This window comes from Scyliorhinus torazame, chromosome 2, assembly GCF_047496885.1.
Source record: "Scyliorhinus torazame isolate Kashiwa2021f chromosome 2, sScyTor2.1, whole genome shotgun sequence".
Classification (NCBI taxonomy): Eukaryota; Metazoa; Chordata; class Chondrichthyes; order Carcharhiniformes; family Scyliorhinidae; genus Scyliorhinus; species Scyliorhinus torazame.
The window spans coordinates 110661697-110685176 of record NC_092708.1 but is presented as its reverse complement, the minus strand read 5'-3'; the positions used below and the strand labels follow the sequence as shown (position 1 = coordinate 110685176).

Here is a 23480-nt window from a genome sequence, read left to right as displayed (position 1 = left end):
CGACGCTGAAATCACATTCGACAATGGCCGGAGGATCCCTTTGGACGGTGAAATCGGGTGGCAGCACCTGTTTTCAGATGTCCCACCCCCTTCAAAACGCTGGTGGATGGGGGGACTGGTGGGGGTGGTTCAGGGATGGCGAAGGGGGTTTGAGAGGGGCACTATCTGGCAGGCTGGGTCCGCACGCAGCCGACGCCATGGTGTACGGCGCGACCGCTGCAGGTCATCGCCGTGCACATGCGCGACCACAGACCCAGCAATTCTCCGTCTGTATCGGTAGGGAAAGCCGGGGGGTTTACGTGGCACAGCTGCTAGCCCCCCACCAGGCGGAGCATCGGTGCGGGGGCGCCATCGACATTTTGGTCGTAATACTAGACGCATGCTCCGGACATAGCCTCAAAATCGGAGAATCGTGCCCATGGTCTCAGAAACAGGGGGTGGGATTTTCCAACCCCGCAGGGAGTCCGAGAATCGCCGGGGGGGGGGGGGGCGCGAATTACGCGACGCAGCTCCAACGCCAGTCCGCCGATTCTCCAGCGGCTGGAGAATCACCGCCATTGACATCAGCGCAGTCGGCGCGGTGAGCCAGTCCGCTGATTCTCCGCGCACGATGGGCCGATTGCCCGGCGAGTTAGGTTGAGTGGGGGGAGGGGGGTATCCGACTCTATGGGGGGGGGGGGGCCTCCATGGTGGTCTGGCCCACGATCGGGGCGTACCGATCGGCGGACGGGCTTATCCCAGTGGGGGCCTATGTTCCTCTGCGCCGGACCCCTGTAGCTCTCCGCCATGTTGCGTCGGGGCCGGCGCGGAGACGGAAACCCACGCGTATGCGCAAACTTGCTCCGGCCATGGCGGGCATGCGTGGACCCGCGCTGCCCGTCCTGACGCCCGTTTCGGCAGCTGGACCTGCGTGAGTCGCTCCATTGCCATTCTGGCCCCCTATGCGCAGGATCGCTGATCCAAGGGGCCTGTTGACACCTTCGTAAAATGCTCCGGCATTTACGACGGCGTCAACACTTAATCCCAGGATCAGAGAATCCCGCCCAGGGTATTGTCACGACTGCGTCATTGGGCCCCCAGGTGGACTATTCAACGGCCCACAAGGGGCTAGCTTGGGTGGAACCACGGGTCCGTCATTGATGCGACGCCACGGCTCCTGTTAAAAATCCTCCCCCCCCCACACTCAGCCGTCGCAGGCAAGTTGGCGGGGAGCTAGAGACCCTCCTGGATGCCATGGAGGAGAAGAGGCTCATACTATACCCTGGGCTAGGCCACAGAACAACAGGCCCCATTGTTCGCCGTGTGTGGGCGGAGGTGGCCGACGCCATCAGCGCCGTCGGGGCGGTGGCCCGGACAGCTGACCAGTGCCGAAAGAAGCTGCCCAACCTCCTCAGGGCAGCCAGGGTGAGTATCCAGCGCTGTGCCCCTGGCACCAACTCCCCTAACCTCCGCACACATGTGACCCCCCCACATGGGGATGGTCGGACCCCCACCTTGACCCACTTGGCTGCACCCACCCATGCCCTCTGCCCAAGACTACCCAGGACACCAAGACCCATGGGACAAACACACAGGGGTCAGACACACAGCACAGCACGACCCAGGGTACAGACACACAGGACACCAGGGGCAGCACGGTAGCCTTGTGGATCGCACAATTGCTTCACAGCTCCAGGGTCCCAGGTTCGACTCTGGCTTGGGTCACTGTCTGTGCGGAGTCTGCACATCCTCCCCGTGTGTGCGTGGGTTTCCTCCGGGTGCTCCGGTTTCCTCCCACAGTCCAAAGATGTGCGGGTTAGGTGGATTGGCCATGATAAATTGCCCTTAGTGTCCAAAATTGTCCTTAGTGTTGGGTGGGGTTACTGGGTTATGGGGATAGGGTGGAGGTGTTGACCTTGGGTAGGGTGCGCTTTCCAAGAGCCCGTGCAGACTCGATGGGCCGAATGGCCTCCTTCTGCACTGTAAAATTCTATTAAAAATTCTATGAGACACCACAACCCAGGGGACAGAAACACATGGGACAGACACACAGGACACCACGACCCAGGGGACAGAAACACATGGGACAGACACACAGGACATCACGACCCAGGGTACAGACACACAGGACACCACAACCCAGGGAACAGAAACACATGGGACAGACACACAGGACATCACGACCCAGGGTACAGACACACAGGACACCACGACCCAGGGGACAGAAACACATGGGACAGACACACAGGACATCACGACCCAGGGTACAGACACACAGGACACCACAACCCAGGGGACAGAAACACATGGGACAGACACACAGGACACCACGACCCAGGGGACAGAAACATATGGGACACACACAGGACACCACGACCCAGGGGACAGAAACACATGGACAGACACACAGGACACCACTACCCAGGGGACAGAAACACATGGGACAGACACACAGGACACCACGACCCAGGGGACAGAAACACATGGGACAGACACACAGGACATCACGACCCAGGTGACAGAAACACAGGACATCACGACCCAGGGGACAGAAACACATGGGACAGACACACAGCACACCACGACCCAGGGTACAGACACACAGGACACCACGACCCAGGGGACAGAAACACATGGGACAGACAAACAGCACACCACGATCCAGGGGACAAAATCACAGGGGACAGACACACAGCACACCACGACCCAGGAGACCCGGACTTTGTGTGCAATGCGGACATAGACATCCCGGCACTGCTGTCGCCTGCACCATCCACCATCTCAGAGACTATCACCTCGGCTGGGCAATTTAGTGGAGAGGATTCTGGGACACTCGCTGGTGAGCACCAGACAGTCGTTCCGGTACAGCTGGTGGAGGTAGGAGCAGCCGAGTGGCCAGATGGTCAGAGGGCTGCCCGGCCCCACCAACCAGCTGCCACCCAGACGGCTCCCGGGCTCCTGAAAGATCTATTCCCACCCATAGTTCAGGTGCAGTCAGAGAGCCAGTGTCCAGTGGAGGTGATAATGGCCGGCTTCCAGCACCTGCATGGAAATTCAGGGCGACCATCATCCTGACGCCACCGGGCATGCAGAAGGAGACTGCGGATGAGCCGGGAGACTATCGGACACATCTGCTACATGATGGCACACCTGGCACCGCTCCCACACTCACATGCGGTGCCAGGTGTGCCATCATGTGGCAGATGTGTCCGATAGTCTCCCGGCTCATCCGCAGTCTCCTCCTGCATGCCCGGTCCAGGACTTCCTGGAAGGACATGTGGTGCCAGTACACGCAGGGCCTCGTCAGGTGCCTCCTTGGGGGGTGAGGGGAGAAAATGTTACCATGGCGCATAGACCCATGCACAACCAGGTGCCATGGGCTACATGGTCGCCCCGCTGGCACCGCGAGCCCCAGCCACTCATGCCCCCCCACCCCCGCCCCGTCAGTACCCTCGTTCCTGGTACCCGTCCCTGCTGCCAGGGCCACCGTTTGATGGCACTGCCCTCACTGGGGACTGCTGTGGTTGTGGCCCTGGGTGTTCCCCCCAGTGAGTGTCGCCGGGTGAGTGGGGTGGCCGGGGAGGGCGGCGGCACGCATCCGTACGGTCGTTAACCCTTTGTTTACCCAGCGCCCAGGGTGGCCGGCCAACAAGATGGCTGCCGTAATGGGGTTCGGTGTCCGTCCCGGGAGCCCGCATTCCCCGCACAGCAACCTCTACCTCCTCCCGCCATCGCCTCAGCCAGCACGCCGGCTTCACAAATTTTTAGGTGGTTAGAACCACGCCGTCGGGAACTCGGCCCATCTGGGCTGCTGAATCTGAGGCCCTGGAGCATCAGTCGTCGGGGCACTTGAGGCAATTCTCCGGGCTGCGCAGTGGGCGCCACGATTCCGTCGAGTTAGGGGGTCGGGAGAATTCAGATTCGGCACGAAACTGGGGTCAAAGCCGATTTCGGCGTCCAACCCGATTCTCCGGCCGATCGCATTTCGGGATTTTGGCGCGATGTCTCAGAGAATCCAGCCCAGGGAATCCGCCCCACTTGTTTAGTGGCATATCATGTTCCATGCCTTTATTAGCACAACTGTGAACATTTGTAGTCATGATCCTGTTGTAATTTAGTAAAATTCTTTTTCTATTGAGATTTGCATTCTAATGACAATTACCGCAGTTTTTAAAAATATTCCCATTGCATATTTTTGAGGTCAACGTTTAAAAGATATATTTTTAATATATTTATATATAGGCCAGACCCGATCTGCAATTGTTAACTTTATAACAACTGCCATATAAATTAACATGCAAAAAAGCTAATTTCTGAGTCATGTTTGTGCATAGGGAAATATATCTGAAATTAGTTTAATAGATATTAATGTTCTTATCCTATACCTTAATTTACAGAAATAATTTTGTTAAAGAGTACATAAAACAGTTACCCATAGACTTTTTTTCAGTTATGTACACCTTCATACGTGCTTTAAATTAACAACTCAAAAAATGAACATTCTTGAACAGTTTGATTTTTGTTCAACTGAATATGCAGAAAGCAGTGAAAATGCTTTGATACAAGCAGCAGAATGGAATAAGATTAATAATGCTCAAAATTTATTTTACATTGAAATTATTTTTAAAGCCACTTGTTGGCTGGAAAATTGGGTTATTATCACCCACATTTGGAATGTTATTGCCCTGAGAGCTCGAAAATCGCATCTGTAGCATGTGGACACATTTTTGGGGCGAATCATAGTGAATGCTATATTGATGCAGGTGTCAACAGTAACATTATTCAGTGTGCAATGCTGATTTAATCGAGTGAAGGCATTTTAGAGATCAAGGCTCCAGCAAATGCCTTCTCTTAACCCGGCATGGTAGCACAGTGGCTGGCACTGTTGCCTCACAGTGCCAGGGACCGGGTTGAATTCCAGCCTTGGGTGACAGGGTGACTGTCTGTGTGGAGTTTTCATGTTCTCCCCGTGTGTGCGTGGGTTTCCTCCGGGTGCTTCGGTTTCCTCCCACATACCAAAGATGTGCAGGCTAGGTGGGGTTACAGGCATAGGGTGGGGAGTGGGCCTGGGTTGGGTGCTCCTTCGGAGGGTCGGTACAGACGTGATGGGCCAAAAGGTCTCCTTCTGCATTCGGGATTCTATGGATTAACCTTAAATAGCTGAACACATGTCCAGCACTCTGAAGGACCCCATAACAGTGTTATTTAAAGTGAACATCAACTATGTACAATTTGTTACTGATTGATTTCATCTTGTTGTTGCCATGATTGTCGAAGTGTTTGGCGTTTTCCATATTTATTTAAAGTTGCGAATCTCTGGAGGAGCTGTGTGACAGGTACTGAAGAACTTCAGAGTTTTTCACAAAGTGGTTGTTCCCATACATGGATGCATTAACAGGCATTCCCTGGCAATACAACATTGGTCACAGAGAATGAGGGCGTAACCAGCAAGGTGGAGTTCTTTGAGGGTTTAACCAGCACAGTGGATAATGGTGAACCTGTGAGTGCGATATATCTAGACTTCCAAAGGCGTTTGACAAGGTGGAGCATAAAAGACAGCCAGCAGGTGAGGTCGCAAGGGATTGGGGGTAGAGTACTAGATTGGATTGAGGATTGGCAGAAAGCAGAGGGTCGGGATAAATGGATTCTTCTCTGGCTGGCAAACTATAACTAGCGGGGTGCTGCAGGGGTCAGTCCTTGGACCTCAACTGTTCACAATCTATATAAGTGATCCGCAAGCAGGTACAGAGTGTAACATAGAAAAATGTGCGGATGATACTAAAATAGCTGGGAAAGCAGGGACAGAGTGAAACAGCAACATTTGCAGATGATACTAAAATAGCTGGGAAAGCAGGCTGTGGAGGGGAGATAAAAATGTTACAGATGGATGTAGATAGGCTAGGAGATTGGGTCAAAATTTGGCGGATGAAGTTTAATGTAGATAAGTGTGAGGTTATCCATTTTGGCCGAAAAATAAAAAAGCAAATTATTATTCAACTGGAAAACAGATTCAAAATGCGTCTGGACAGAAGGAGCTGGGTGTCTTTGTTCATGAATCTCAGAAAGTCAGTATGCAGGTACAGCATGTAATTAAAAAGGCAAATGGAATGGTAGCGTTTATTGCAAAAGGTTTTGAGTATAAAAGTAGAGACGTTGTTGCAATTGTATAGGGTGTTGGTGAGACCGCATCTGGATTCTGTGTCCAGTTTTAGTCTCTTAGTTAAGGAAGGATGTGGTGGCATGAGGCAGTTCAGAGGAGATTCACCAGATTAATTCTGGGGATGAAAAATTTGACGTATGGGGAAAGTTTAAATAGTTTGGGCTCACACTCACTGGCGTTTAGAAGGATGAGAGGGAATCTGAACGAAGTATATAGGATACTAAAAGGGATTGATAAAGTAAACGTAGACCAAATGTTCTACCTTATAAGGCAATCTAGGTCACAGATATAGGTTGAGAGGCAGTAGATTTAGAACTGAGGTGAGGAGGAACTACTTCTCGCAGAGGGTGGTGAATTTGTGGAACTCGCTGCCTCATAGTACGGTACAATCTGAGTCATTAAATGGTTTCAAGAAGGAGATAGATACATTTCTGATATAATAAACGGGTTAAAGGGATATGGGGAACATGGAGGGATGTGGATTTGAGATCAGGAAGCAATGAGCTGATTGAATGGCGGAGCAGGCGCAAAGAGCTGAATTGCTTCCTGCTGCTCTTAATTCCTGTGTTCCTATGAAGACAGGTCACAGAAAGCAAAGGGAAGAGAAGGAGATGATTGAAGGGCTTTTAGCGGGAGGCCATATGGTTCTGGGTGATTAGGTAGCAATTTTCCCAAACATCAGCCAGGAACAATGCGAAAGATATTTGTGTTTCAGTAAAGATGCCCACACTGAAATCTGCCAACTGCTGCAGCCACAACTGCAACCTCAGAACAGGTTCAGAGGCTATCTAAGTCGCTGTCGCAACAAGCTCCTCTGCATTTGGTTCCTTCTAGGCTGGAGCTGCAGACATTTACAACAGTTCACATTTTGCCTCCATTGTTGCATAAGGAAGGTCACTTAGTTTCTCTTTCCAATGAGAACTAACTCCATTTTATTCTTTCTTGGCAGAGACAAGTAAGCATTGTGAGTTGAAGGGTTTGTTTGGATTGTAAGCTTCTCCGTGGTGCAGGGTACCATTGAATGATTAAACATCTCTCTGTGGATGCCACATGTCAATTCTACCCTATACCAGAATTCCACTCCCTCAATGTCCAGCTGATGTGTGATCGTACTCAGTGAATCATGCAGACCAAAGCCCAGTACCTTGGCAACAATCATGATGCCGTCATTCTGTGGCAATACATTGTGGCAGATGTGTTTGAACTGCCACGGCAAACCAAAGGGAGACAAGAGTTATCCTCTGACTGTATGGTTGATGAACCCAATGCATAACTCATGCATACCTGTCCGAATGATCCTTGCAGTGTAGTATCCCAATGGCTGCAGCATGGCTGGTAGAAGGCTACTGACTGGAGATGTTCCTGGAGGGTGACGCTGTGCAGCGCTGAGAATAGAAGGCATAGCTGCAGACTGCACCATCTCAGCATGGGTGGCAGCAATCTGGGCTGGCTGGCTGATGGGCAATATCAAGAGTACGGGTAGAATGACAGTGATGAGAGGGCAACCGCAGCCTCCCTGCAGAAGACAGCTGGTTTCTACTCCATGCATTCTATGCCACTCCCTGGGCAATGCCTCAGTAATCCCAGTTAGCTGCTTGAGCAGAGACTGCAAGCCTTTTTGCATGTTAAAGCCCTGCTGGCAGCATTCAATCGAATGACCATTTTCGAAGTTTCCTTTGCAGAACTCAGACATTAGATGGCCACAGTAGTGGAAGGTGCAACATTGGTAATTCGATGCTGCAGCATGGTTGACCCCATATTTGTGCACATAGAATTGACCAGCACTACCACAGTGGAAACAATGAGCTCAAGGTTCTGTGCAACACCTTGTGCCAAGTTGAAGCTGAATGTCTCTATGCACCTTGACATTGACTGCAGGCTTTCCAAAAGGCTTCGCAATGTCCCAAGTACTTTATTCTGCATACTCATTCACATTATGTTGTGGGCTACCCCATTACAGTCCTCTGTGCCAGAGCCCATATGTGACTTTGCCCTCCAGTGGGTTGGCATCTGCCCTGGCTGAAGCTTGCATCCTGGTATCTCGCCATCTGTAGATTCTACCTCGAAGCTAACCTTTAAATTAGGCACATTGTCAGTATCTGAATGACAGTTGCGAGCGTGAAATCAAATTATTGTGCTGTGTCTGCATCAGCACCGTCTTCTCAGAATTCTTCCAGAGCAGGTTGCATTTCTTGGTTATCCAAAAGGAAAAAGACACAAGAGTAAGGTCACGGTATGGGGAGGCAGGGTCATTGCTTATAACAACTGCAGCTTTAATGCAAAGAGATTATGGAACGAGGAGGAACTGGTACATGAGAAGAAGGATTAGGTATGAGCATAATGTCATCTTTGATAGTTTCAACCGCACAGACACAGTCTGAGCAATGGATGTCCCAGTAATAACCAGCACTGTCTCCTCTATGAGTGTCAGGATATGCAGGCACATTTTCAAGGCCGAATAGCCACTAGATGAAAAGAACGTCCAGTATAATTAATAAGGTGCATTTATTATTAGAATTAGAAGTCAAAGTGTCTTGCGATTTCATATGCCGTTGTGATTTTTGATTTAAGCTTGTGTTGTCAGTTGCAGGAAGTCCAAAACCAGAAGTAAAATGGGCTAAGAATGGAGTTTCCCTGAAAGAAAAAGGAGGTGTTGAAATGTATGAAAAGGATGGGATTCAATATCTTGGCCTTCGTAATGTAAATATGGCAGATAATGGTTCCTATAGCTGCACAGCGACAAACCGCAGAGGCCAGTTTTCTAGGACCTGGACACTAAGTGTAAAAGGTAAGTTGCATAGTTCCATAGAGTTATTTCCCATATTGTTATTTTTTAAAGCGCTGTTAATAGTGCATTAAATATTAGGATTATGTTTATGTGATTGTAGCACTGGAATAACAACAGCAAAATGGTCATGACGACAAGCAGCTTCCACATTGTCATAAAACTCCAATTGTTTGACAAATGTATGCTTAGTTCAGAATGAAGTGTGCCACCCCTACCTAATCTTGCAACATAGGGTGGAATCGTCCCATAATTTGTCAGAGTAGCAGTTTCAGCAGGAAAACCGGCATGTAGCTCTCCAGCTGCACAGCCGAATTTTCTCTCCAGATTCTCTGGCACTCGGTGCACAGAGAATCTGGGAGCGTGGTTTCCGCCGTCACTCTGGCAGGACGGGGCGGGGCCTGATAGGGCAGAGATCAGGGCGCCATCCTTAAAGGACGCACCAAATTTCACTACTAATGAACTCCCCCGTCACAGACACGTGGTCCCCTCTCACAAGCATCGGAGCAACCCTCTCACTCCACCACAAGGGTGTCAGGGCACCGCCCTCCCATCTTAACCTCCTACAATCATCAGGCAAGGAAACTGTAGGCCAACACCAGATGCATGGAGAGTTTGGTTGTCAGGGTTGTCTTACAAGATGCTGTAATTAAGACATTTGGCCCAACGCACCATGGTAGCTGCTGCCCTAGAAAAGCTGTTCCAATACAAGTATAATATTGGCATGGAGCTAACAATGCTGGCGATAACTCGGGTACATCTTATCCACAAAAAGGTGAACGTGAATAAAGGGTATAGAGATTTGTTTCAAAAGCTGGATTTCCACGGAGGCAGAGCACCTTAGGTCACATATACATCACCTTGCATGTTTCGCATAGAAAATAGGAGCAGGAGTAGGTCATTTGGCCCATCGAACCTGCTCCATCATTCAACATGATCATGGCTGATCCCCTATCTCAATGCCACACTCCCACACATTCCCCAAACCCCTTGACACTTTTAGTGTTGAGAAATCTATCTATTTCATTCTTAAATACATTTAATAACTTGGCCTCCACAGAAAATGGCCGACCCCATATCCTGAGAACATGATCCCTTGTTCTAGACGGGCCTCAGCCAACGGAAACATTATTCGTGCATCCACTCTTCCCAACTCTGTCAGAATTTTATCTGTTTCGATGAGATCCCCTCTTATTCGTCTAAATTCCAATGAATAACAAGAGTGGCCCATGGGTGAGGGCGAGGGTGATTTACATCCAAATTAGACAGGAAGTGGGGAATGTGGATTGGGTGCAGTTATTTGAGGGCAAATCTACGTCTGTCATGTGGGAGGCTTTTAAAGGCCAGTTGATTGAAGTGCAGGACAGGCAGGTCCCCGCAAACATGAAGGATAGAAATGGCAGGATTCGGGGACCATAAGACATAGGACCAGAATTAGGCCACTCGACCCATCGAGTCTGCTCCGCCATTCAATCATGGCTGATATTTTCTCATCCCCATTCTCCTGCCTTCTCCCCATAACCCCTGATCCCCTTATTAATCATGAACCTATCTATCTCTGTCTTAAAGACACTCAACGAATTGGCCTCCACAGCCTTCTACGTTAAAGAGTTTCACAGATTCACCACCCTCTGGCTGAAGAAATTCCTCCTCATCTCTGTTTTTTCATAGATTCATAGAATTTACAGTGCAGAAGGAGGCCATTCGGCCCATCGAGTCTGCACCGGCTCTTGGAAAGAGCACCCTACCCAAGGTCAACACCACCACCCTATCCCCATAACCCAGTAAACCCCACCCAACACTAAGGGCAATTTTGGACATTAAGGGCAATTTATCATGGCCAATCCACCTAACCTGCACATCTTTGGGCTGTGGGAGGAAACCGGAGCACCCGGAGGAAACCCACGCAGGCACGGGGAGGATGTGCAGACTCCGCACAGACAGTGACCCAAGCCGGAATCGAACCTGGGACCCTGGAGCTCTGAAGCAATTGTGCTATCCACAAGGCTACCGTGCTGCCCTTTAGGTTTTAAAGGATTGTCCCTTTAATCTGAGATGGTGTTCTCTGGTTCTAGATTTTCCTACAAGTGGAAACATCCTCTCCACGTCCACTCTATCCAGGATGACACGGGAAATTATAAGCTTAGTCAAAGGGAAAAAGGAAGCAAACAATAGGTCCAAGCATCTAAAAACTGATGACGCACTTGAGGAGTACAGTGAAAGTAGGAAGGAACTTGAACGTGGAACTAGGAGGACTAAAAGGGGCCAAGAAATGTCTTTAGCAAACATGGTGAAGGAGAAACCAAGGCTTTTTATGTATATATTATTAGCAAGAGGGTAGCAAGAGAAAGTAGGCCCACTTAAGGACAATGGAGGGAAGTTATGGGTGGAGCCACAGGAAGTGAGTGAAATTCTTACTGAATACTTTGTATCTGTATTCACCAGGCAGATGGACATGACGGATGTTGAGGTCAGGGATAGGTGTGTGAACCCTCTTGAGAACGTCAATATATCAAAGGAGGTAGACAAGCCACGGGGCCGGGTGAGGTCTATCCCAGGTTACTGCAGGAGGCAAGGGTAAAAATAGCTGGGGCCTTAACAGATATCTTCACATCCTCTTTGACCACAGGCGAGGTTCCAGAGGACTGGAGACTAGCCAATGTTATTCCCTTGTTTAAGAAAGGAAGCAGGGACAATCCAGAAAATTATAGGCCGGTGAGCCTGACATCAGTGGTGGGGAAGCTTTTGGAAAAGATACTGAGGAACAGGATATATGCACATTTGGAGGGAAATGGACTAGTTTGTGATAGGCAGCATGGTTTTGTGCGGGGAAGGTCATGTCTGACCAACTTGATTGAGTTTTTTGAAGAAGTGCCAAAGAAAATTGATGAGGGGAAGGCTGTGGATGCAGTTTATATGGACTTTAGTAAGGCGTTTGACAACGTCCCACATGACAGACTGGAACAAAAACAAAAATCACGTGGGATTCAGAGTGGGCTGGCTAGATGGATACAGGACTGGCTTGGTTAGAGAAGACAGAGTGTGGCGGTGGAAGAGTGTTTTATTTGAATGGAGGTCTGTAGCTAGTGGTATTCCACAAGGATCAGTGCTGGGACCTCTGTTGTTTGTAGTATATATAAATAATCTGGAGGAAAATGTGGATAGTCTGTCAATACGATTGCGGATGACATGAAGATTGGCAGAGTTGCTGATAGTGCCGAGGATTGTGAGAGGATACAACAGGATATAGCTAGAGACTTGGGCAAAGGAACGGCAGATGGAGTTTAATCCGGACAAATGCGGGGTGATGCATTTTGGATGATCAAATCTAGGTATGAATTATACTGTAAATGGCAGAACCCTTAGGAAAATTAACACTCAGAGGGATCTTGGCGTGGAGGTTCACAGTTCCCTAAAACTGGCAACACAGGTGGCCAAGGTGATTAAGAAGGCATATGGCATGCTTGCATTCATTAGCTGGGACATTGAGTACAAGAGTTGGGAGGCCGCATTTGGAGTATTGCGTGCAGTTCTGGTCACCACATTATCAGGAAGACATTGAAGCTTTGGAGAGAATGCAAAGCAGGTTCACCAGGATGTTGCCTGGTCTCGAGGGTGTTGCCTTTGAGGAGAGATTGAATAAACTGGGATTGTTTTCACTGGAAAGACGGAGGCTGAGGGGAGACCTGATAGAGGTCTACAAAATTATGAGAGGCATAGACAGAGTGAATAGTCAAAGGCTTTTTCCAAGGGTGTCAATTACAAGGGGGCACAGGTTCTAGGTGAGCGGGTGAAAGTTTAAGGGAGATGTGGGGGTACATTTTTCACGCAGCGTGTGGTGAGTGCCTGGGACACGCTGCCAGAGGTTGTGGTGGAAGCAGGTGCATTTGCAAATTTAAGAGGAATCTGGATGGATACATGAATCGGGAGGAAATAGACGGATACGGACCTGAGGGCAGAAGGTTTTTTTTTTGGTTAGGGCATCATGATCAGCACAGGCTTGGAGGACCGAAGGGCTTGTTCCTGTGCTGTACTTTTTGTTGTTCTTTGTTCTTAATACTGGCCGTGACGACCCAAACTCTCCTCAGGAATCAATCTGGTGAACCTTTTTTTAGGTAAGGAGGTCAAAACTGCACACAACACCCCAGGTGTGGTCTGACCAAGACCCTGTTCAGCTGCAGTAAGACATCCTTGCTCCTGTACTCAAATCCTCTAGTAATGAAGGTCATGTAACATTTGCCTTTCTCACTGTTTGCTGCACTTGCTTGTATGTTTTCAGTGATTGGTGTGACACCCAAGTTCCCTTTGTACATCAACATTTCCCAATCTATTGCCACTAATATAATACTCTGCCATTCTGTTTCTTCGACCAAAGTGGATAAATTCACACTTATCCGCGTTAACCAGCACTGCTTTCAACAGGAAATTCTCTCAGTCTCTCTATGTTCAATTTCTTTTGTGACCACCAGCAGCAGCCAGGAACATAGACACAGAATGCGGATGTAATCTAAGACATGTAACAACATAGGCTCTGACAGAATAAAGCTTTGGCGGCCAGAAACAATGGTTCCACTGCCTAGTTTGCTCCAAATGAGACCTTCAGTGCAACCTAGAGTGTCAAAACCCATAAGTGTTTGCTGCACATTCACAATCTTGCCACGCAAAAGACAGTTGCTTATCGAGGAGATATTTGCCTGAATCATCCATCACTGCCCCAGAGCATCAACAATTCCTTCTTCCATCTGATTCAAAGCCAGTGTATTTAGAAGGTCCATATGGTTTGCCATTAGTCTCCGTATCTATTGTAGCCCCTTGATATATTTTCCTGTGCCCTTTGCAGTGGGACCAGGATAAAAGTTGTCGCTCTAGAAAACTGCTACCTCACCATCCTATCCCCCTGTCCTTGTGCCTGAATACTAGTGCTAAAAGGACTGAAATTAATTTCAGTCAACATTCTGCACAAATTTCAAAGGTCATTAATGTTGCTATGTATGTGTTTTTGTGAATAAATACTTCCATGTGGCACTGTTACTCATGTTCTAATGATCTCCACTTTAGTCAGAACATAGGTCTTTCAGGATCAATAAAAATTAAGAAGTCTTACAACACCAGGTTAAAGTCCAACAGGTTTGTTTCAAATCACTAGCTTTCGGAGCACAGCTCGTTTCTCAGGTGAATGAAGCTGCACTGTGAAAGCTAGTGATTCGAAACAAACCTGTTGGACTTTAACCTGGTGTTGTAAGACATCTTACTGTGCTCACCCCAGTCCAACGCCGGCATCTCCACATCATAATAAAAATTAAGTTTGTGTTAAAAATGAATTATTGTGGTCATTTTTAAATTGTTTGAGAATATTAATGGAAATAAGCATGCAACACAATATTTATTCACTATTATTCTAATTTTTTCATTAGCCCGGCTACACCAGCGAAGAGTTAGTCTGTTAATTTTAATGTGTGAGTTCTGTGAATAAATTCCCTCATTACAGTTCAGACAGTCAAAAATATAAGCATAGAAATTCCTGATTGTCATGTTTCCTGACGAATACTTTATTTGTTCACATGACATGCCTTTTTGCAGAAGTTTTAGCTCTTTTAAAGGTAAATTGGTTATCCCCACATTAAAATAGCAGAGGAATGCTCCCTATGCAGATAATCTGCTCACGCATTAATATTAACAACAATCATTTTTATGCTGCCGGCAAGGGTTTCTGATTTTGTAGCATAGTTGTATGATTTCATATTTACCAAATAAAATTAAATGGAAGGTAACTTGTGTGAGCTTGAAATTAACATTGTGGGATGTATCTGCATGTATCTGCATGTATCTCGTCTCCACTTCTTCAGCTGAAACATGAGTCTGTTTAAAATATATGGGTTAATGCTTCTGCTAAAAACGGTACGTTTCTGACAAATGCATTAAATGTAGCACATTTATATCCCATCTTGTAACTTCTGCATGTTAGTTGTAATATCTGAATTTTACCATCAAGAGATTGTTAACTAATTGAAATGAAACAACTTGACCACTACTTGCCAAGCGCTTCAAGTGATCCCTACAGTAACATTTTACTTAAATGAGAAGTTCTATTCCATATGAATTCCAGTGTGAGGACTGTATTACTCATCTAAAGCATGCAAATTAAAAAAAATGTAGGTATATAGTATTGATGGATTATTTTTGATTAATCGATTTAAGGTTCTCAGGAAGAGGACGTGCCACCATTTTTCACAAGTGTACTGAAGGAATGCAAAGTGAGCGAGGGTCAGGATTTTGTTCTACAGTGCTCTCTGGATGGCAAACCTCAGCCTCAGATTACTTGGCTTGTGAATGGTAAGGAAAACATCTCCACAGGAACTGATTCAAAGAGGTAGTTTGGTTAACATTCAAGCATTCGTCATTCAATAAAAACATCTCTCATGCCAATTTCTGGGACTAAAGTTTAAATTTAAAACGCAGATGGATAGCTTGAGATCTTTGAAATTCACTTATCAGGATGCAGCCAGATTTGGATTTACAGTAAAATACTTTGTCTTGTGTCAGACGGTGTCACAACAAACTGGGAAATAATGCTCAATTGATATTCAAACATTATAGGCGGAATTTTCACATACTTTTTCAAAGTGGCAATCCAGGTGAGAAAACTGGAGAATCCCGACAAAATTCATTGGACAGTCAGCCTCTTTGACAGAATTTTTTTTTCTTTCTATGTGATTCACGCCGTGCTCATAGCGACTTGCCTCTGATTCACTCGCCCCAGGAAAACGTAATCTCTGCAATCAGTGAGTGGGGCGCTCCTTTTAAAAGCCTGCCCTGCACGTGGTCCAAATCCAGTCGGGGGAGTGGGGGTGTCTGCCAGAAAGACAGCATCACGTTTCAAGGAGGGAGCACTCACCAAACCTCTGAATGGCGTCGACCAGGGCTTCAATTGCATGGTGCAGGCACTGGTATGAATCCACGAGTGTCAGGACCAGATGTTGGTGGGGCTTCTGGATATCACTCCACCTGCTGCTCCATCCCATGATGGAGTCCAGGAGCGCAGGAGCACCCTAAGGGAAGAGGATCAGCAGGAGCGCAGCCCAGGGCCTTTCATGTAGGAGACTCTTGGAGTGTCCAGCCCATCTGACACCCCCTCCATATGTGCGATACACCTCCAGTCTCGCACACTCAGGTGGGCAACATTGCAACACCAGTGCAGCCTGAAAGTAATTCCAGGCCCCCCAGGGAATGTCTGGCAAGGTAATCTCAGGCAACAGGACATGGAAGTCAGCAGGCTGCCTCAACCTCAGCTGTGAATCCTGGGGGTAGACCTCGACATGGTAGGAGGGTGAGGAAGAGTAAGAAACGATATGCACCGAGTGGGCACGGGTGAACCTAGGCATTAGTGAAGATAAGTCGCCATTGTAATATCGCGCTTGTATTAAAAATCACTTTGTTCACGCACACAGATCCCCACGATGTCATGTCACAGTGTCATGCTCCATAAACCCCCGCACAAATTAGGCGCCTTCACCCTGTGTGGTGTTAGAATGGCAGCACTATGCCTCTCCTATCTCCCACACTGCGACGCAGTAAAGCCAGACCGCTGCTGACATGGGCTCTCCAGTCTCTCCCCCCAAACCCCTGTCTATGGAAGGTTCACCCACGCCTCCCCCAACAACAATGATCAGGCCTCTCCCGTCTGCCAGTATTCTTTAGTTATAATGATGCCAAGGACTGTAAACATGTTGAGAGTCTGTCCACCTCGTGGGGAGCTGTAGAATAACACCCTGAACTCGGAGGAGGCAGTTGCAGCTGAGATGTGCCATTCAGACTCTGTTAGTGCCTAGATCACCCCATTCAGTGACAGGTCACTTCAGCACTCTCAGGCAGGAGTCAGACATTTTGCGGAGGATAAGAGGAGCATCGCTCTGTCCTCACTGCAAGTCATTATCATTCTCCTGTAGTGTCCGCCCAATCACTTTAGCACCTTCCCAAATACGTAACCACCATCATGATGACTCTCGCAGGTACCACAGTAGTGAGAGGATGTCAGACCGCATTGTGGGACAGGTCTTCACATCCTAGTCCTGGTCATCACCAAACTAAGAGCCTCTGAGGACTCACATAGTCCTGTGCCGCATGAGAACCCTGGCCATCACCCGAGATTCTTCCTTCTCCTCCTCCGCGGATTGCCCCCTGCCGACCTCCTTGACATCCTCTTCATCCGAGGAGATGTGGCACTCATTTATCTCCTCCTGGTCCAGCTGCTTGTTCCACTGCAGTGCCAGATTGTACAAAATGCAGCAGACCACTATGATGCGGGACACCCTCTGGGAGCTGTAATGCAGAGCTCACCCCCCGACCTGTCCAGGCACTGGAACCGCATCTTGAGAAGTCTAATTGCCTACCCGACCAACGCAGAAGGAGGCCATCGGCCCATCGAGTCTGCACCGGCTCTTGGAAAGAGCACCCTACCCAAGGTCCACACCTCCACCTCCACCCTATCCCCATAACCCAGTAACCCCACCCAACCCTAAGGGCAATTTTGGACACTAAGGGCAATTTATCATTGCCAATCCATCTAACCTGCACATCTTTGGACTGTGGGAGGAAACCGGAGCACCCGGAGGAAACCCACGCACACACGGGGAGGATGTGCAGACTCCGTACAGACAGTGACCCAAGCCGGAATCGAACCTGGGACACTGGAGCTGTGAAGCAATTGTGCTATCCACAATGCTACCGTGCTGCCCCTCATGTATTTTATGTATGAACCATTCATACAACACATTTGTGATTATGCTCAAATCCATGATCTTAAGCTGGCGAATCAGCAAAGAAATAAAGGAGAGTTGTGACATTAATTAAGTCCAGCTACATTCTTAACACCACAATCTTGAGCTTTGCTTTGAGATTTTCATCAGTGCTCCTTTGATCGCGATTTCCTTATAGGAACTCCAACTGGAATTTAAAGATTTCTTCCACTTTATTTTCTTGGTTTTAAAAATAATGCACCATATGCTCTAATTTAAGATCCTTACCTACAATAGATGTATCATTGTGAACTTTGTAAAAAGTGTTCAAATTTACTGCAGAATTGAATCTTCTTTTTGGTGTAGTTCTAAAACAATGCCAGAAGGAGTCTCCAATCTATCGCGATACTGTGTCCTTTAGAGACGCTTTCACAATAATATCACAGTTGGCTTCTGTTTCACCTCATGGGTTTATAATAATGTGCCACGTTGCAGTTCAAAGAGAACTCGGGGTGACTTTCTTGCTATCAGTTTTTATCTAATTATTCAAGTTGTTGCTTCTTTTGTTCTTCCTGTACAAACCAAGAGGAGCATTTTTGGATTCATAATGAAATTCAGCATGTCACAATGTTAATCACAGCACTTGACTTTGAATTTTCAACATTTCAGCAATGTTTATACTTAGGAAACTTTGTTTGGTGCCTTTTCTGGCTGATTATAATAAACCTCTTGTTGAATATACTGCATTCTATCTAAATTTCCTGTCACATGTATGAGTTTTTCTAATCAATTTTGCTCAGTCAGAGGATATGCTCTTTTATGAGGACAGGAACATCACCCCATGTAACACAGAATTCGTAATTCTATTGTTGAAGTGCAAGTATGGTGTTTCCCTGAGGCCACAAGGTCTCTTTTGCTGTGCCTCCATGTGGACAATTAGAGACTAGAGACAATAAAGATTATTATTATTAATTTCTTGAGCAGATCATGTGATCAATTAAAGGTCGAAAGAGATAAGTTGGAAATTATTTTTTCCCCCCTTTTAAATGTGACTTTTGAAACCAGTTAGAAACTTTTATTCTTCAGAATGTATCTTTGTAAATTAAAAGTGATCGGCATGAAGCACAACATAGGTGTTCCAGATCTTTTATGTCGATATAGAGCGGGATCTACCAGCCGCGTTGCTCCCGAAAAGCAGCGCGGTGTGGCACAACTTGATTGATAGATGCCAGGAGATCCCACTCCCGGGATCTACCCGGCTCGCCACAGGTTGCAAGATCTAACGCGATCTCGCGCGACGTCGCAACATGAATCCTGCCCAATGTGAGTGGGATCAGTTTCTGGCAAATCTGCATATTAGACTGAGATAGCTAGTCTCACTCCAATATGCGTTCCCGAGATCTATCCAAGGCATGGGATCTAACTCCTTTGCCTTGGAGACCTTGGGTAAGTGCCATTCAGCGCTGGTCTCCACAAATGGGGACCAGGTGCAACAGCACTTGTGGGGTCTCCCAGGAGATTGGAGGCCCCAGATGAATGCCCTCTGAACAGGTTGATATCCTGGCACTGCTGGTGCCACCTGGGCATGCATGCAGTACCATCTGGGTGGCATCCTGGCACTTCCAATGTCAATTGACAGCAGCACTTTCAGGTGCCAGGCTGGCACTGCCAAGGTGCCAAGCTGGCATTTTTTGCATGGACGTGATCAGGCCACAGTGTGCCCTGCGCAGGTGCAGGGGGGCCTGGGGAACTCTTGTAGTGAGTTGTGGTTTGGGGGTCATGTCGGGCGCTTGAGAGATCGGGTGCCATTTAAAAATGATGTTCTGATCTCTCATTGGACTGAGGAGTTCCGGCGAGTGGAACTAAGTGCTGAAGCCCCCGATCTACCCACATGGCCGAGTGCCAGGAAACACCTGGCTAATCTTGCATGCCAGGGGACTCTGTCACACCCATATTGTTAAAAATTAAATATTTCTCAAGAGAATGTAAGAAACGATAGAACCTGGGGATTAACATGTACACATTTTTGAAGATGGCGAGATAAGTTGAGAAAGCTGCAAAAAGCATAGAGGATCGTTGGCTTCATTAATAGAGGCATGAAGTACAAAAGAATGAAAATTATGGGCCAGAATTCTATCCTGCACGAGCAGGTGTGCAGCCAATCTGAAAGCGCATAACAAATTGCGAGAAGATTTCGGGCACATGCCCTGGCATCATCGCACATTTGCACAATATTTTAGTTAGCGGGTGTGAGTCAGAAATGCTCCCATCAACAATCAAGTAGCCTATTTAAATCAAATAAACAGCAGTTGACTGGGATTTTAAGATGCCCATCTGCCAGGACAGTTAGCGGGCATCTGATTGGCCAGGCGACGTTTGCATTTTAGCTGCATCCAGCGGCTGTCCCCCTGAGGGGGCATATTGGATGCGCCATCCTGCACCCTACCTTTTCCCAGCTCCTGCCCCCCCACCCCTCAACTTTTCACAGAGCGTGTTTCGTGCTGCATGGCCATTAATTAGCTAGCCAGTGTAACATTGCGTTAACAATGCGATCTCAAGTGGGAGCAGATTTCACAACCTTCTGCTGCCGCACTGCTTCCAATTCCGCACACCAAATCAGAAAGGATTCAAAGGCTTTAGAGAGGTTGCAGAGGAGATGTAACAAAATGGCACCAGGGATGGGGGAACTCAGTTGTGGAAATTGGAGAAGTTCACCATAGAGCAATAGCTAAGAGACGATTCAATAGAGGGCTTCACATTTCGGAGGAATTGTTTTGACAGAGTAGATTGGGAAAAGCTGTTTTAACTGGCAAGAGGGTCAGTAATTAAACAGAGTTCAATGGCAAAGAAGCCAGAGAGGAATCAAGGAGATTTCCCTTCTTGCTCTGCAGGATGCTGTGATTTGCATTGCATGAAAAGGCGGTGGACGTAGATTCAATAATAACTTTGAGAAGAGAATTGGATAAATATTTTAAGACGGAAACATTTTTAGGGCTAGTGATAAAGAGCATGAAAATGGGACAAATTGGTAACTAGTTCAGAAACTGGTACATGCATAATGGATCCAGTCACCTCCTTCCGTGCCGAGATCCACTGTCTCTAAATAGCCAGACTGCTTTCTGACACCCAATGCTGGATGAGTAGAAATGTCCTCCATTGAAGCATTGGGAAGGTGGAAGCCATTGTGGGGGTTCTCCAGTCCCAACAACAACAGGTTCTTTTGACCCTGCCAAAGTAAATGGACCTTTGGCTGGCTCACTGCATCTAACCGACGCAGGGAAACCTGCAACGGTGGGCCAGAAAATACCGCCCATTGTCTTTGGTTCTTCCCCCATGCCTGACTTCACTCTTCCTCAACTCATTGCTGCTGATTCCCTCATTCATGCTTTTGTTACCTCTCAACTTGACCATTCCAATGCCCATCTGGCCAACCTCACAAGTTCTACCCTCTATAAACCTGAGGTCACTAAAATGCTGATATCCGTCTCTCAACTCTAAGTCCTGAAATAAAATAAAAGAATGCCTTCCCATGGCACCTTCCCTTGCAACACATGCCTCTTTAACTCCCCCTTCTCAGCATTCAAGGCCACAAAACTCCTTCCATGTTAAGCAGCGTTCCACTTGCACCTCCTTCAATTTGACCTATTGTATTTGCTGCTCCCAATATGGTTTCCTCTACATTGGAGAGGTAAAATGCAGACTGGGACGCAAGCAGAGTCCTATTTTAGGCACGTTTAGCAGGGTGATTCTCGGTGCTAAACATCCCGCTGTTCAACGGCATTTGCCTTTTTGTTGGCCTAGACGGGGAACGCCCAACAACACTGCACTTATATCATTTCCTGCGCTGATGAGCTCAGCTCGCCAGTTCAGGAAGACAACTTGCAGTTAGAGGCACCATTTGTTAAGGCCGTCCCAATCTTTCGGTCCCCTTCAGGGATCGCACAGCGCCCTCCGGATCTCCCCACTACTGCACCAAATTTACCTCTTACGGGGTCCGCGAGTCGCCCCACACCCCACCTCATATGGACAAGGCACCCCAGGCCCGACCACTAGCACAGGCAACCCGGCACCCGGGCCAGCTGGTCAACCTGGCAGTGCCAGGGTCCCAGGCTGGCAGCCAATGTGCACAGATGCCAGCGGGAGTGCCAGGGTGCTATCCTGCCCATAAGCTAACCACGTTGGGGGTCTCTAAAGACCTGGGAGAGCCCCCCCAGTGCCATTATGCCTGGTCCACATTTGTTGGACACAACGAGATCGGTAAATCACACCCTGGATGACTGCTTTGCAAAACACCATCATTTCCTGTGACCCCAAACCGCCTGTTGCTTGCCATTTTAATTCAGCACCTTCCCTGTCTAGGCCAACAAAGAGCTTCAGTGAAGTTCAACAAAAGCTGGAGGAACAACATCTCATCTTCCGATTAGGCATCTTACAGGCCTCAGGACTCAAAGTAGAGTTCAAACAACTTTACACTGTGACCGTTCTCTTCCATCTTAAACCCTTTTTAAAATATCCCAAGCATTTTATCTCAATGCAAAAACCCTCCCCTCTCCCCAATATCGGGTCATCAAGCTCTTGTACTTAAGTTTGCTTCATCTTTGTTGCAATCTCTCCCAGCTACAGTATAATATTCAACACATTTTCCCTCTCTTTTAGTTCCGACGAATAGTCAAACGGACTCAAAACATTAACTCTGTTTTCTCTCCCTATGGAAGCTGCCAGACCTGCTGAGTTTTTTCAGAATTCTCTACTTTTGTTTCAGATTCCAGCATCCTCAGCATTTTGCTAATATTATTGTTCATTCTAAGTTCTGTTTGACTGTCAGCCCTGCATTCGCTGCCCTACGCTGGCTTCTGGTGAAGCAACACTTCAATGTTGAAGTTCTCAACCTTGTTTTCCAATTCCTCTAAGACCTCGTTGCTCCCCTATCCCTGTGATATCTCCTTATGTGACCGTGTGTCAAATGCTGTCTGTCAGCACTCCTGTGAAGTGCCTTGGGGTATTTTACGATGCTAAAGACACATACAAGTTGTTGTTCTTGTTCCATGAATCAGTGATTTGTATAAGTTGAACATAGGATTTCCATAAGTTGAACCCTGCAGTCAAATTCTTATGAAGTCTGAGGAAGCAAAAATCCATTTTAAAATACAGTTTCCAGCATTTTTACTTTTGACACGGTGCGCACAGCTTGCAAGTGTTGTCTTTGGAATTTGATACAAGTGTAATAAAGCTCACAATGTTAATTCAGCTGTGTAAACTAGTCTCCAATCATTGAATAATTGATCGGAACTGTAGACAATGTAAACAAAATGGTACAATTATAACATAACACGGAGACATGGGGTGGTGGTCACAAGCACAATTCTTTAAAGGCAGTAAGACAAGTTGATTAAACAATTTTAAAAAACAAATGGAATCTTTGGCTTTATTTGCTGGCGGTATAGAGTACAAAAGCAAGGAAGTCATGCAAAATCTTCATAGGTCACCGGTTCCAATTCTCTTCCCAAATCTAGGCACTGAGGCAGGTCTGGCAGTATCAGAGCTGAAGAAGAGTCATACAGACTCAAATTGTTAACTCTGTTTATCTCTCCACAGATGCTGAGTCTTTGCAACATTTTCTGTTTTTATTTCAGATTTCCAGCATCTGCAGTATTTTCCTTTTATTTTAAGGTTAAGGTGTGGTTTAATAGAGATTGTCCACATTATGAGTGGTTTTGAACTGTTTTATTAGCTGGAGCATCAGTAATCAGGGGCGGGATTCTCCGCAATCGGCGCGATGTCCACTGACCGGCGCCAAAAACGGCGCGAATCAGTCCGGCAT

At 47.3% G+C, this 23480-nt stretch overlaps 1 protein-coding gene across 6 annotated transcripts in view; it reads left to right on the top strand.

Moving 5' to 3' along the window:
• The window catches only part of LOC140390388 (myosin light chain kinase, smooth muscle-like), a 612875-nt gene that overhangs the window by 277937 nt on the left and 311458 nt on the right, over positions 1-23480 (top strand). For all 6 annotated transcript variants that reach the window (XM_072475553.1, XM_072475527.1, XM_072475536.1 and 3 more), the window contains 2 exons: positions 8724-8927; positions 15123-15257. In XM_072475553.1, the coding sequence (XP_072331654.1) occupies positions 8724-8927; positions 15123-15257 (339 nt within the window). The remainder of the gene's footprint in view (positions 1-8723; positions 8928-15122; positions 15258-23480) is intronic.